Below are 14,460 nucleotides of genomic sequence, written 5' to 3'. Positions count from 1 at the left end.
CTTCTCCAAACCCGGGTACCATCCGCACATTGAAACGCATGTAATCCGCATGTACAGATCCAGTGATGCGGATTACATGCGTTCCAATGCAAGTCAATGGAGGCGAAAACACAGCGCTTCCTCAAAATAATTGGTAGTGCTGCATTTTTTTCTGCAATGATAATCCGCAGCGGAAATTTCCGCAGCATCTGCACAGCACATGCGGATTATCATTGGGGAACATGGCAGACCTTCTACCAAGTGTTTTTTAAGCGTTTCTGCAGTGGAATTGCCGCTGCAAAAACTCTTAAAAAACGCATCGTGGGCACACAGCCTAACAGACGAGTTATGTTTTCACTTCCTTTGTGTAAGATATTTATACTTCTGCATCACAGATTTGAGTTCCTATGCTTTATTATATGAATCTACACATTTTTTTATATCTATTTTAAATTTCACAAAAATATATATATTTTTTATTTCAGAAAGAACCGTATCTGCTACAAAATCCACACAAAGTTACAGTGTTTCAAACTCCTCAGTAATCTCTGAAAGGTATGTGATGTTGCTTGTGTGTTTTAGTGTTTCTCTTCTTGTTATAGACAGTCCAGCATTTAGTGCTCGCTGGGACTTCATGATTTAATGGACTAATGAGACTAACTCATCCATAGCCCGGGAAAACAACATTTGATTAAAGTGTCTGAAAGATGAATTTTAAGAAGGCCTGTCACCATTGCTTGAGAAACATTACTTTCTCTCTAAACAAACTACCGTAGTTGTCTTCTCTTTGGCTTCAAAGAATAAGAATAAGAGCCAATAAACTCATACTTGGGGATTGGTAAAGTAATGGGCATAATTTTCAAGCTGCTTATAAAGAACTATTCATTATCTTAAAGATAACCTGTCACCAGGTTTGTCCCACATGAGGTAAGGCCAGTACCTTTCAGCCCTGATATACTGCCTCCTAATATGCTGTATATGTATATATGCTCTCAATCCGGCCTTCAAGACAAGAAAGACCTTTTATTATAGTCATCTACGGGGCGGTTGGATCCGATGGATGTCACGGGCTCTGTCCGGTGGCCCCTCTCTTCGTCATCCACACGAAGCAAGGAGGAGAACGGCTTCACAAGAAGAGAGGAGGCACTGGACCAAGACAGCGAGTCCCATCGGACCGCCCCGTAGGTGAGTATAATAAAAGGTCTTTTTCTTGTCTTGCAGGCCGGATTAGGGGCATACAGTTATATGAAAAAGTTTGGGCACCCCTATTAATCTTAAGCTTAATGTTTTATAAAAATTGGTGTTTTTGCAACAGCTATTTCAGTTTGATATATGTAATAACTGTTGGACACAGTAATGTTTCTGCCTTGAAATGAGGTTTATTGTCCTAACAGAAAATGTGCAATCTGCATTCAAACAAAATTTGACAGGTGCATAAGTATGGGCACCTCACCAGAAAAGTGACATTAATATTTAGTAGATCCTCCTTTTGCAAAAATAACAGCCTCTAGTCGCTTCCTGTAGCTTTTAATGAGTTCCTGGATCCTGGATGAAGGTATTTTTGACCATTCCTCATTACAAAACAATTCCAGTTCAGTTAAGTTTGATGGTCGCCGAGCATGGACAGCCCTCTTCAAATGATCCCACAGATGTTTAATGATATTCAGGTCTGGGGATTGGGATGGCCATTCCAGAACATTGTAATTGTTCCTCTGCATGAATGCCTGAGTAGATTTGGAGCGGTGTTTTGGATCATTGTCTTGCTGAAAGATCCATCCCCTGCGTAACTTCAACTTTGTCACTGATTCTTGAACATTATTGTCAAGAATCTGCTGATACTGAGTGGAATCCATGCGTCCCTCAACTTTAACAAGATTCCCGGTGCCGGCATTGGCCACACAGCCCCAAAGCATGATGGAACCTCCACCAAATTTTGCTGTGGGTAGCAAGTGTTTTTCTTGGAATGCTGTGTTTTTTTGCCGCCATGCATAACGCCTTTTTGTATGACCAAACAACTCAATCTTGGTTTCATCAGTCCACAGGACCTTCTTCCAAAAAGAAATTGGCTTCTCCAAATGTTCTTTTGCATACCTCAGCCGACTCTGTTTGTGGCGTGCTTGCAGAAACGGCTGCTTTCGCATCACTCTCCCATACAGCTTCTCCTTCTGCAAAGTGCGTTGTATAGTTGACCGATGCACAGTGACACCATCTGCAGCAAGTTGATGCTGCAGCTCTCAGGAGGTGGTCTGAGGATTGTCCTTGACTGATCTCACCATTCTTCTTCTCTGCTTTTCTGATGTTTTTCTTGGCCTGCCACTTCTGGCCTTAACAAGAACTGTCCCTGTGTTCTTCCATTTCCTTACTATGTTCCTCACAGTGGAAACTGACAGGTTAAATCTCTGAGACAGCTTTTTGTATCCTTCCCCTGAACAACTATGTTGAATAATCTTTGTTTTCAGATCATTTGACAGTTGTTTTGAGGAGCCCATGATGCCACTCTTCAGAGGAGATTCAAACAGGAGAACAACTTGCAAGTGGCCACTTTAAGTAGCTTTTCTCATGATTGCATACACCTGGCTCTGAAGTTCAAAGCTCAATGAGGTTACAAAACCAAAAAAAGTGCTTTAGTAAGTCAGTAAAAAGTAGGTAGGAGTATTTAAAACAAGAAAATGATAAGGGTGCCCATACTTATGCACCTGTCAAATTTTGTTTGAATGCAGATTGCACATTTTCTGTTAGTACAATAAACCTCATTTCAAGGCAGAAACATTACTGTGTCCAACAGTTATTACATATATCAAACTGAAATAGCTGTTGCAAAAACACCAATTTTTCTAAAACATTAAGCTTAAGATTAATAGGGGTGCCCAAACTTTTTCATATAACTGTATATACAGCATATTAGAATGATTTATATCAGTGCCTTACCTCTTATGGGACAAACCTGGTGACCGGTTCCTTTTAAGCTTGTTTTACATGACAAAGTGGTGACAGATTCTTTTTTTAAGGGTTCATAAGAGTAAACATTTTTTCGTATGGAAGTTGTTCTGGCGAATTCTTACTGGTCAGGTCTTTAACATAAAGCAAATTATCTGTTATTGGCAAGGGATTCTGGCCATACATCTCCACTGGATCTGCAAAACTGCAAGCGTCTGGGCAGAGCTGCCTGTTCTGGATTGATTTTGATTGATTGTATTAATGATCGTTCTTTTCCCATGCAGTTTGTATTGGCTTTTGTGAGTTAAAGGGAATCTTTCCGTAGGATCAGCCCTACTAAGCCGTCTATATGGACTTTCAGGTCATAAAAAGTTGAATAAAATGATACCTTGATATCTGCAATCCGATGTTTTATTCCAGAGAAATCCACATTTGTCTCAATATGTAAATGAGCTGTTAAGATCTATGGGCCAGACATCTCCCTAGAATCTGCATCCAAAGCTTATTTTAAATAAAAGGGAGCGTTACCAATTTGAGACATGTAATGACTGACATTCTGCTCTCCTGACCTACATGTCTCACACTGGTAACATCCCCATTCATTCGGAATAATCCCTGGAGGCAGATTCTCAGTGAGATCTATGTCTGGCCCATAGATTTTAACAACTCATTTACTTATTTGAAAAAAAGTGATTTTTTTGAGAATAAGGCATCGCCGATATTAAGATATAATTTTATTCAACATTCTATAACTTGCATGTCTATATAGATGGCTTTTGAGGGTTGGTTCTACTGACAAACGCCCATTAAACGAGCAACGATAGACTTGTAAGCCAATCTGCATCATGAAAGAGTTGTACATGGTTAGATAAGCCATCAATAGTAGATCATGTGGGCTCTGATTTTTGGCGCTTGTACTGATGAGCTTTTTGAAGATGCCATGACACTTGTGTCAGTTCTGCGGCCACTTCATTGTCTATATCAGACCTCATCTTCATGCCATCTAGTGTGTAGCAGCTCTACTGGGTATTTTGGTGATGCCATTTTCACAGCATGGATACTAGAAAATGTATAGAATTTGTTTAATTGATTTATGACTTATGCGATTTATTAATAGCCTTCCACCAGATTATTTCCTCTTTTCCACTGGTAGAACTTGAAAGTCATAAGTTCCCTATGATTTCTGTCTGCATTTTGTTTTTATGTTATCATAGTTTATAAGAGGCTTCTATGACCATTTTCTGTACAATGAGCTCCGGATTTGTACCTAATCCCGTCCTATAGACTAAAATCTGTAAATCCCGTGAAAAGAAAAAATAACCACATTGATCCCCAGACCTGTTATCACAAGTGGTGACAAATTCTCTGCACCCTGTCAGTCTGGATTCCTGTCACAAAGGAAATTATTCTTCCGTCTCCTTTCATCTGTGAAGATGGTAGTCACAAAAATCATAAAGCAACAATTTCATCAAACCTTTACAAAACCGTGAAAACAAAAAGCAACTCCCACCCAAAAACTGGTTATTCTGGATATTCAAGACATCAATATGACTCTCCCCTGTGCCAATATGTGATGCTGCATCTGACAGGGAATGATTGATGGCTTGGCCTGAAGATAAGGACATGTCTTCTTTAAGAGAAATGGTCTTTTTACAAGAGTTTCGTGCAATTATTTGAACATGTAATATATTTTACACAGTTGATGACAGTAATTAAAGGGAAGAGCAGAAAGTGCACATATGCAGCATTCATACCGTACTTGTCTTTTATTTTCAGTGGTACTGTACATTAATTACCTATGCCCTGCGTACATAAATGTGTATAGCTGGTAAGGCTTGTCAATCTCAAGAGCTGGTTCAGATCTAACAAGCAGGTGTTTAGCAAAGTTCACCAAATATCTCTGTATGTTTGATTAAATTGTAACTGTCATTTAAAAAAAACTTTTGACATGTCATGGAGACACGTCAGAAGTTTTGATTGATGAAGTCTACTGGTGACTTCCTGACTGATCACTATACCATAGAAATTCTATTGAGCCTATATTTGGTGATTGAGGAGAGCGGCACATAATGGAGAACTTCTGCTACTTCGTTGTATCGATTGTCGGTAATCTGGGCCACCGGATCCCCATCAATCAAAATTTTTGGTATGCTTCAAAAGTATGTCAAAAGTTTGAGACTGTCAGCTCCGCGTTAACAAGATGCTTGCGCGGGATTCTTGAATAGAGATTTCATTATTTATGTATTTAATCAAGCCTATGTAAAATCAGAAAATTCTATATTTTATATTGTTTTCTCACCACAAACCTTTTTATAGCAAAATATTTCTTCTTAGGTTTTTTTTATATGTTACATATTCCCAAAATCTTACAAAGTTACTTGCTTTCTGTATTATACACTCGTAAGAGACACACGATCGGTTTTCCTGTGCTGCATCTGATACAAACAGGAAATAGAAAGATGGTGACCTACCATTGCATTCTGGGAAGTCATGGGAATGATAAGATAATAAAAATTCCGAATTAGGTCTTTTTTTTTCTTTTCAAAAATAAGATGCATTTAGACTCTGGGTCATAGTCATTCCTGTTGTAAAAGTTATGTATGTGGTTTCCATTAGTTTTGAGGATTTGAAAGAAGGTCCTGCCTGAAATGTAATAAACAGTGACAAAACAGGGAGGGTCCAAAGACTTATTTGTAATCATGTCGCAGCATGGAATTTGGCCATGGTTGTATAAATAACCAGTCATTTGAAAGGGAATCTGTTAGTAGGATCAACTTTCCTAAGCCGTATATATGGGCATGCAGGTCATAGAAAGTTGAATAAAATGATACCTTGATATCTGCAATCTGATGTCTGATTCTAGAGAAATCTCCATTTGTCTTAATATGTAAATGAGTGGTTAAGATCTATGGGCCAGACATAGATCTCCCTGAGAATCTTCCTAAAGAGCTTATTTTAATTGAAAGGAGGAGTTATCTTTGTGATACATGTAGATCAGGAGGGCAGACTGTCAGTCATTTCATGTCTCACACTGGTAAAGCCTCATTATTATTTTAAATGAGCTCTGTGTGCAGATTCTTAGGGAGATCTATGTTCGGCCCATTGATCTTAATAGCTCATTTACATATAAGAAAAACCTGGATTTCTCTGGAATAAGACATCAGATCATCTTGTAACCCTTTGTGCTTGAGAAAGACCATGTTGCGAGGTCGAAACATTGCACCACTTGGTGCTGGATTAAAGTCCACAATTTTTCCTTGAACTGGAGTGCTGCCTGATTTTTTCCATTTATATGTTTTGCGTTGGACAACCGCATTACTCAGGAAGTATTGCACCCCAAATCTGCTTAAGATTGTGCCACTATCTGTCTTTTTTACTTATCGATCGATCTATCCATCGATCGATCTATCCATCGATCGATCGATCTATCCATCGATCGATCGATCTATCCATCGATCTATCCATCGATCGATCTATCCATCGATCGATCGATCTATCCATCGATCGATCGATCTATCCATCGATCGATCGATCTATCCATCGATCGATCGATCTATCCATCGATCGATCGATCTATCCATCGATCGATCGATCGATCGATCGATCTATCCATCGATCGATCGATCTATCCATCGATCGATCGATCTATCCATCGATCGATCGATCTATCCATCGATCGATCGATCTATCCATCGATCGATCGATCTATCCATCGATCGATCGATCTATCCATCGATCGATCGATCGATCTATCCATCGATCGATCGATCGATCTATCCATCGATCGATCGATCGATCTATCCATCGATCGATCGATCTATCCATCGATCGATCTATCCATCGATCGATCTATCCATCGATCGATCTATCCATCGATCGATCTATCCATCGATCGATCCATCCCTACCTACATACATACAGACCTAGGCTGCCTGTTAAAAACAGAGCTAAAATTCCCTGTAAAATTGCAGTGAGGTTTGTGGTACGTGCTCCAGCACTTCCTTCTCTGCTGGAATTCTTGCATGTAATCATATGGAAAATATTGAATGACATTGTTACAGGACCCTAGAGTCAGGCCGCAGCTTCTAAGGCATCGTGCCTTTTTTTTTTCCATAGGATAGTTTACACTGTGTTTAATTTTCCTTTCAGGCCTTTTGAAAAAAAGGAAAGAAAAGCTGTCAGTCTGTCACTTTTACCTGCACACAATTGTAATTATCACATTGCCATTTCCTAAGCTAAACACACTGTCAAGGAGGATAAAACATTGTTGAACACTAAAATAAACTCTGCAGATTCCACGTTAACCAAAGAAGAAACTGTCTTTTAATTAAAATTGTAGCATGGGCTTAAAGGGTTTGTCTAGTTAGGATGGCCTCTATTCATATTCCAGGTTTCCTACGGCATCAGTAATGTCGGGAGAAATCACAGGGCAAATACTTAAAGGGGTTGTCCAGTGAAAACAAGTTGTCTACTATGTAAAGGATAGATAACTTTCTGATTTGGTGCAGGGCCCAGTGGTTGGACTCAACCAATCAGCAGAATGGGGAATTTATATTCTCTGCGGGGCACTTTTATCCTTCTTACAAAATAAAGCTTCTGATCTGTGCTGGTCGCATCTGTCAGACCACCATCGATCAGCCACTTATCACCAATCTTATCACTGATAACTTGTTTTCACAAGACATTCCCTTTTATAACACATTAGGTAAGCACTCATTTAAACTAGAAATCAATTAAAAGGAACCTGTTATGGATGTTACTGCTGAAACTAGTGGTATGTTTAGTCCTAGTACAACAATAAAAAATATACCTGTTTAATAGTAATCCAATGTGCAAACATTGAGAAGCTAAGCTTTGAAGCCATAAGCCCAAAAGTGCATTGGGGGCACGACAGTGGACTCTGAATATATTGACTGACCCCAATGCACTTCTAGGCTAATATTCATGTGACTTCAAAGCTTGCTCTAGCAGCGCTGCCACATAGGATTACTATGAAACATGTAGTATTTTTACTGCTATGCCAAATATGCAAATAAGATGCTCGGTGCACCCTTGTCAGGGTCAAACAATCCAGGCCATGCTCCCAACTACTTGCTATACATTTACACTTTACAGGAGACTGTAAATAAAAGAAAGGGACAGTAGAAATTCATATAAGTAGGTGGGAAGTTGCGTTGACCTTTTCAGCCACGACACGGGTGCACTGAGTGCTTCATTAGCATATTTGAATAAAGAACGATTTCTAGCAAATGCAAAAATAAATTAAAACCCTAAATGTCCTGTTGTTATTACTAGGGCTATATTCCCTACAAGGTGCTGTGCTGAGTTTACACACTCACTTTGGACTGGAAGATTACCTTTTAAAAATAATGTAGTATTTTTGTATCCATTTTTGCATGGTTGTTCATCTGTGGATTTTTCTCCCCACCTTCATAGGATGTTTGTGAGCTCAGGATGCATTGTAGCTGTTGTTCCATCTTGCATGTTTATCATTGTTTCTTTTGGTCTGAATTTTGCCAGTGTACTCTAAAGCCCACCATACATTGCTTGTCGGACAAAAGATGGTTTGCCTGATTGTTCAAATGATACCCATCTCAGACGTTACGGGGTTCTCTGAAAGATCCATCGCCATGTTTGGTGGCAGCTTATCTCCGGATGCAATACAATCAGCAGTCCAAATCGAACATGCCAGACCAATATTTCCAACAACAATAAATTGTGCGGGGCTCCCATACACATTAGACAAGTGGTGGGGAACCTCTAATCTGTGGGTGGTAAACTATGACCTTTTCTCCGGTCCCCGGGCAGATTCCCGGGAACCCAAGTGCTCTGGCCGGCAGCTGCATTTTGACAGCTGCTGGCCCTTTAATTTCTTATTACTCTGCAAGCATGCGCACACAGCATTTACTACTGGATGCTGCGGCTCATGCAATGGAAGGTTACGTCAGTCAGGACGTACTCTGAGGGTGGAGTTAGCGCACAATGTACTCTCATCTTACAGAAGAAGACAGCAGCATATCTCTTGTGATAAGAATGCCACAGCCCTGTGTCTCCAGTGATATATATGCCGCAACCCAGTCTCCAGTAATGTCTATTCCGCAGCCGTGTATGCCCCATTCCTGGTGTCTCCTGCCATGGTCCCAGCCTCTGTGTCTCCTGCGTGATGTATATACCGCAGCCTCTGTGTCTCCTGCGTGATGTATATACCGCAGCCTCTGTGTCTCCTGTGTGATGTATATACCGCAGCCTCCATGTCTCCTGTGTGATGAATATACTGCCTCGGTGTCTCCAGTGTGATGTATATTCAGCAGCCTCGGTGTCTCCAGCATGATGTATATTCAGCAGCCTCGGTGTCTCCAGCGTGATATACACTGCAGAGCTCCTAATTCTTGAGGTCTATAAATGTAACGTGAGCAATGAGGAATTTCCCTGTGTAACTAGACATGTAGTCTAACATACACCTGTGTTCGGTACAACTTACTGCTGCAAATTCTTTACAAAACTTATCATCGCTAAGAGTCACCTGCGCTTCAGAGTGAATGTAAATTTGGAAATGCAGTGACTAGTAGCAACATCATTCATACCACCTACCATGACAGGTCACACCAAAGAGAAGCAGCTACAGCCATCACGTTAGAGACAAATTAATTAAATGTTTCACCAAATATAGTAGGGTAATTTTCAAGTTGGTGATTTTGTACAGCCCCCGAAGGATGATATAAATATCCAAATGTCCCTGGGCAGAAAAAAAGTTTTCCCACCCTTGCATTAGACTGTCAGTCGATATAGACTGGTTCGGACAACATTAGTTTAATGTGTATGGGGGGCTTAAGCACAGCCTTTGTCATGCTGTGGTTTTCATTCAACATATACACAACCTTCTATGTATGCTTTCTAGCTGTAGTAAGGCAACTCTATTTTTTTTTTATGTTTAATTCCCATGTACATGGATTTTATTTTGATCAGTTCACACAATAGTGTGGTTACATTCTTTAGAAAATGTATTCTCATGAATTTTTATGTTGCATTGGAAATACAATGTGCTTAGTCAGTGGTGTGTGCATTATTCATTTCTGACATAGAATGGAAAGCTCTGTTGTAACAGTAGGTGGTACATGTGCTTTCAATGATCATGTAGGATTTATTGTTCCGACTGCAATCCATTATTTGTAAGGTGATGTTCACGTAGCTCAGTAGTCAATGTTGTCTTTGTTTGCTTTGCAGCACAGACAGATATTTTGATGTTACTCCAAAATCTCACTCTCCACCTCCAGCCGTGAGTCGTCAACCTGAGAAGAAGCGCGAATTAATGAGATCACAGACATTGCCAAGATCCTCTGGAACCCAAGTTCGTAAAGCCTTCTTTGAGAAGTTTGAACAAGATAGTAGCAAGTAAGAGAAACGTTCCATGCATGCACACCTTGAGGTAGCATTATAATACATTGTATAAGTTCACAAATCTATGGAGCATGTTTTCCAGCTAGAATCTTTTATCACCTAAACATGACTAGATTACGGGGAGTTTACCGCACCATTTTCAAAAATGGTTAACTCAAATACCCCTCGTTCTCCGAAGACTGCGGTTTAGGAGAGTTTTAATAGTTTGCCAATCAAGCATACAACCTAGCGATCATTGGGATATTCATCAATTTAACATTTGTCACCTATCCCTTTTTAAGTTTCTTTTATGTTCCTATTTAGGTAAGTTAGACATGGATGAACATACTGTATAACCAGGTGCCGCATATAATGGATTGCGTTAAGGTCAACCCACCACTCCAGTGTTGCTTCTAATTTAAGGTCCATGCCCCCGATCTTATTCTTACCCGCCTCAGTCTTCACCTTTTATCGATGCCGCTCAGGTACTGTGACCTGACTTGTCAGAAGTAACTGTCACAAGCTCTCTATACAAGTCTGTGTGCCAGAACGAGGCTCTCAGGCTCCAGCAAACACACGAGCGATATGGCAGGTCACAAACTGATGGAGACCAATGGGAGCGGCGCCTATAGAAGGTGAAGATGCAGACTGGTAAGTATAAGACTAGGGGCAGAGGACTTAGATTAGGAGCACCACTCCAGTACTGCAATAAAAAAAATATGCTAGAGTGGTGCTTTAACTTCCTTATAAAAGCGTATCTATATTTATTATTATAGCGCCATTTATTCCATGGCGCTTTGCATGTGAATCCAAATCACTCTGTTTATCAGTGGCAGCATTCAGTGATGCAAAAGGGCAAGTACAGTGTATTGAATTGCCAGTATGCTTCTTCTCATCAACTCCTGACTGTCGTAACTCTTCCTATTCACAAGCATTAACTGGCAGCTTGTAGTCTGCTCAGATTCCCTACACTCTGCATGTTTTTATAATGAACATAGGGTGGTCATGCATATAATCTGCAGTTGATCAAACCTAGTGGTTTTTAAAACCAGAGTTTGTGCGGTGAAATTTAAAGCACCACTTCAGCTTTTTGTTTTTATTGCAGCACTGGAGTGGTGCTTCTGATCTAAGTTCCCTGCCCCTAGTCTCATACTTATCGGCTGCCATCTTCATCTATTATCGGTGCCGCTCCATTCGGTCTCCACCAGCTTGTGACCTGCTGGATTGCTGCAGTGTTTTCTGGGCGATCAGGAAAGTAATAACTCAATGTAAGTCTGATAGTCAGAGCGAGGTTCTCATAGACTTGCTTTGAGAGATTGTGACTGTTACGAAGTTGCGGTCACAAGATAGCTGCACAGGACCAGAGTGGTACTGGGAAGAGCTGAAAATGGCGGTGGGTAAGTAGAAGACTTTTGGGTCAGGGATCTTAGATTAGTGACACTAGGCCAGCACTGAAATAAAAAAAAATGCTAGAATGGTGCTTTAACAAACGGTCATCATTTGGCAAGATCTCAGCCGTCTTTAAAATTTTTGTCTAGCAGTCGCTAGTCAATAGAAAGATGTTTCCAGACTAGTCGTCCGTTCCTCGCCTGTTGTCATTGAACATAAATTTGCCAAGATTCTCTCCTAGAGATAAAAGAAAAAAAAAATCTGAACAGTGTAATGTGACACGTTTATGCATCCAGCGTATTACTATATGTATGCATAGATAACATTAAAAATAAAGAGGATTATATTAGATTGCTATCATCAGGCTTGGACTGGCCCACAGGAGAATCCTCCGGTGGGCTGCTGTGCAAGAGTGGCCACCACCCTCTTATATGAGCAGTACTTGGCACCATATACTTGACTCACTATGTACAGACAAAGGCAACATCTTATTCATCTAACAATCTACCCAGTTCATTGTTATATAAATTTGTGAGGTTAATGTCACATTTGCATGTAGTTCAAAAGTGGGGCCCCTGGAGTTGGTTACTGGTGGGTCCTTGGCTCCCCTGTCCGACACTGGCTATTATTCATAGCTTTTATCTATTTTTATATGTATAGAACTAGCATATTCAACCACTCTGAGTGCTTTAGTTTGGTTTGCTTTAAATCATAATGTTCTCATTGATTTGTTCATCTTGCATTTAAGAGTGCACTGTATGTCAGAAAATGTACCTCTTGGCAATGGAATTCATGCTCTGTATGGTTTGTGATGTCTACATTTTTCAAAGACAGGTACAGGAGTAGTCAAGGATGATTATCTCTTGGGTAAATATGCACTGGTTATTAATCTTGTGAGTACATGCTTAGAATATTTTGGTAGACTTCATTTTATTTTGCATTTTATAGACGAGTGGTTTTTATGTTCTTTGTAAATGTTTCCTTGTGACTGATTCAAAATTGGAAACTTAGTTTACTACTATGCTGTCAAGCACAAATATAGATGACTGTTGTACATTAGTCAACAAAGAGAGGGAAATATAAGTAGTGAGCCGTGCACATTGCAGCAGGGTGCAAGCTTCATTAAAGAAGCATGGAAGTGAACAAAGATGTTTAACAGGATGGGAGCTCTCACATTTTTATCCATTGATGGCAGTAAGAAAGGTTTTGTTTTTTTTGTGCATAGTTACATATTATAAGGGACAAAATTTATATTGCAATGATCATATCATTTATATATAGATAATATTAATGGGTCATAGTTAGACTATTATATACCTTACGTGACCTTACTTTAGTGTTCAGACCATTAGCCCAAAGTATCTACCGAGCCATCCCTTAAGGACCTTATTCGTACAGTGAAGAACTTTTAGTGGGTTTTGCAGATTTTTTGTACTTTTAATAAATCTAGTGACCAAATTTGGAGGCTTTTTTTTTTTCAGGCACCAAATGCTTCAAGAATTGAAGTGTTGCCGTTTTATTCCAGAAATTAAAAAAGAAAAAAAAAATCATGTGCACTTGAGGTACATTTTACCACAGAAGTGTAAAAAGGAAGCTTAAAGGGAGCCTGTCATGTCGGATAACGGTATTAACCTGCAGATCTAGATTTAATCTGCAGCTTAATAGCATTCTGACACCATGCAGCCCTCGTACTGAAAGCTCGGCTTCCGGGAGGAAATTAACTTTATTCCTCCCAGCAGCTTCAGGCTTTCAGTCAGAGGCGCGGCTTCAGTCACCACTCAGTACATAGTGAGCTGCAGCTGTAATCACACCCTGGCATTGACTGACAGCTGGCTTAGCTCTTGCGCACTGTAGAGCCGGCTGTCAGTCAGTGCTGGGTCACGGTTACAGCCGTCGCTCACTGTATACTGAGCAATGACTGAAACTGTGCTGGCCGCACCTTTAAGACTGACAGCCAGAGGCTGCTGGAATTTCCTCCTGGAAGCCAGGCTCTCAGTGCGGCGGCTGTACAACTTCAAAGCGCTATTAACCTGCGCTATTAACCTGCGCTATTAACCTGCGCTATTAACCTGCGCTATTAACCTGCGCTATTAACCTGCACATTAACCTGCACATTAACCTGCAGATATCGGGACAATAACATTTTTCACATGACTGTTTCCCTTTAACACCTTTCCTTCAGGATAGGGTTGTCATAAAACCTGACCCAGCTTTTCTTCCTAATATGGCTACTAAGTTCCTTAGACTCCAAGAGAAACTTTCTCCCTTCTCTCTGTGAGAATCAAAATCTCAGGGTGAGGTGACCCTTTATTATTTAGACATTAGGATTAGTGATGAGCGAGCGAGCGTGCTCGTTTAACCCTTTAACTGAGCATGCTCGGGTGCGTACCGAGTAGCTTTGGCATGCTTGTATATTATGTTCGAGTCCCTGCGTCTGGATGATTTACGGCTGTAAGACAGCTCGCATGCGAGGGTCATTAGCACATTGCATCAGATGCTTTCGCGCTGGTGTGATTCCAGCCTAACTCTGTGGTTACCTCTTAAAGAGGTTGTCCCACAAATCAAGTACATTTTAATTTAATAGATCTTGGAATTTCAAATAAGTTTCACAAATGAATGTGTTTAAAAAATGTATATATTTAAATGTTCTTGTGCTAATATATGTATATATATATATATATAATATACAGTGCCTACAAGTAGTATTCAACCCCCTGCAGATTTAGCTGGTTTGATAAGATGCAAATAAGTTAGAGCCTTCAAACTGCAAACGAGAGT

General features: G+C 40.2%; 1 protein-coding gene across 3 annotated transcripts in view; it reads left to right on the top strand.

Annotated features, from left to right (window-relative positions):
• The window catches only part of SMTNL2 (smoothelin like 2), a 125,622-nt gene that overhangs the window by 67,569 nt on the left and 43,593 nt on the right, over window positions 1-14,460 (top strand). For all 3 annotated transcript variants that reach the window (XM_073667649.1, XM_073667640.1, XM_073667637.1), the window contains 2 exons: window positions 465-534; window positions 10,141-10,308. In XM_073667649.1, coding sequence (XP_073523750.1) covers window positions 465-534; window positions 10,141-10,308 — 238 coding nt within the window. The remainder of the gene's footprint in view (window positions 1-464; window positions 535-10,140; window positions 10,309-14,460) is intronic.

Source organism: Phyllobates terribilis, unplaced genomic scaffold, assembly GCF_046119375.1.
Source record: "Phyllobates terribilis strain yellow unplaced genomic scaffold, ASM4611937v1 Scaffold_2__4_contigs__length_985480577, whole genome shotgun sequence".
In the NCBI taxonomy this organism is placed as follows: Eukaryota; Metazoa; Chordata; class Amphibia; order Anura; family Dendrobatidae; genus Phyllobates; species Phyllobates terribilis.
This window is presented reverse-complemented; position numbering and strand designations above follow the sequence as displayed.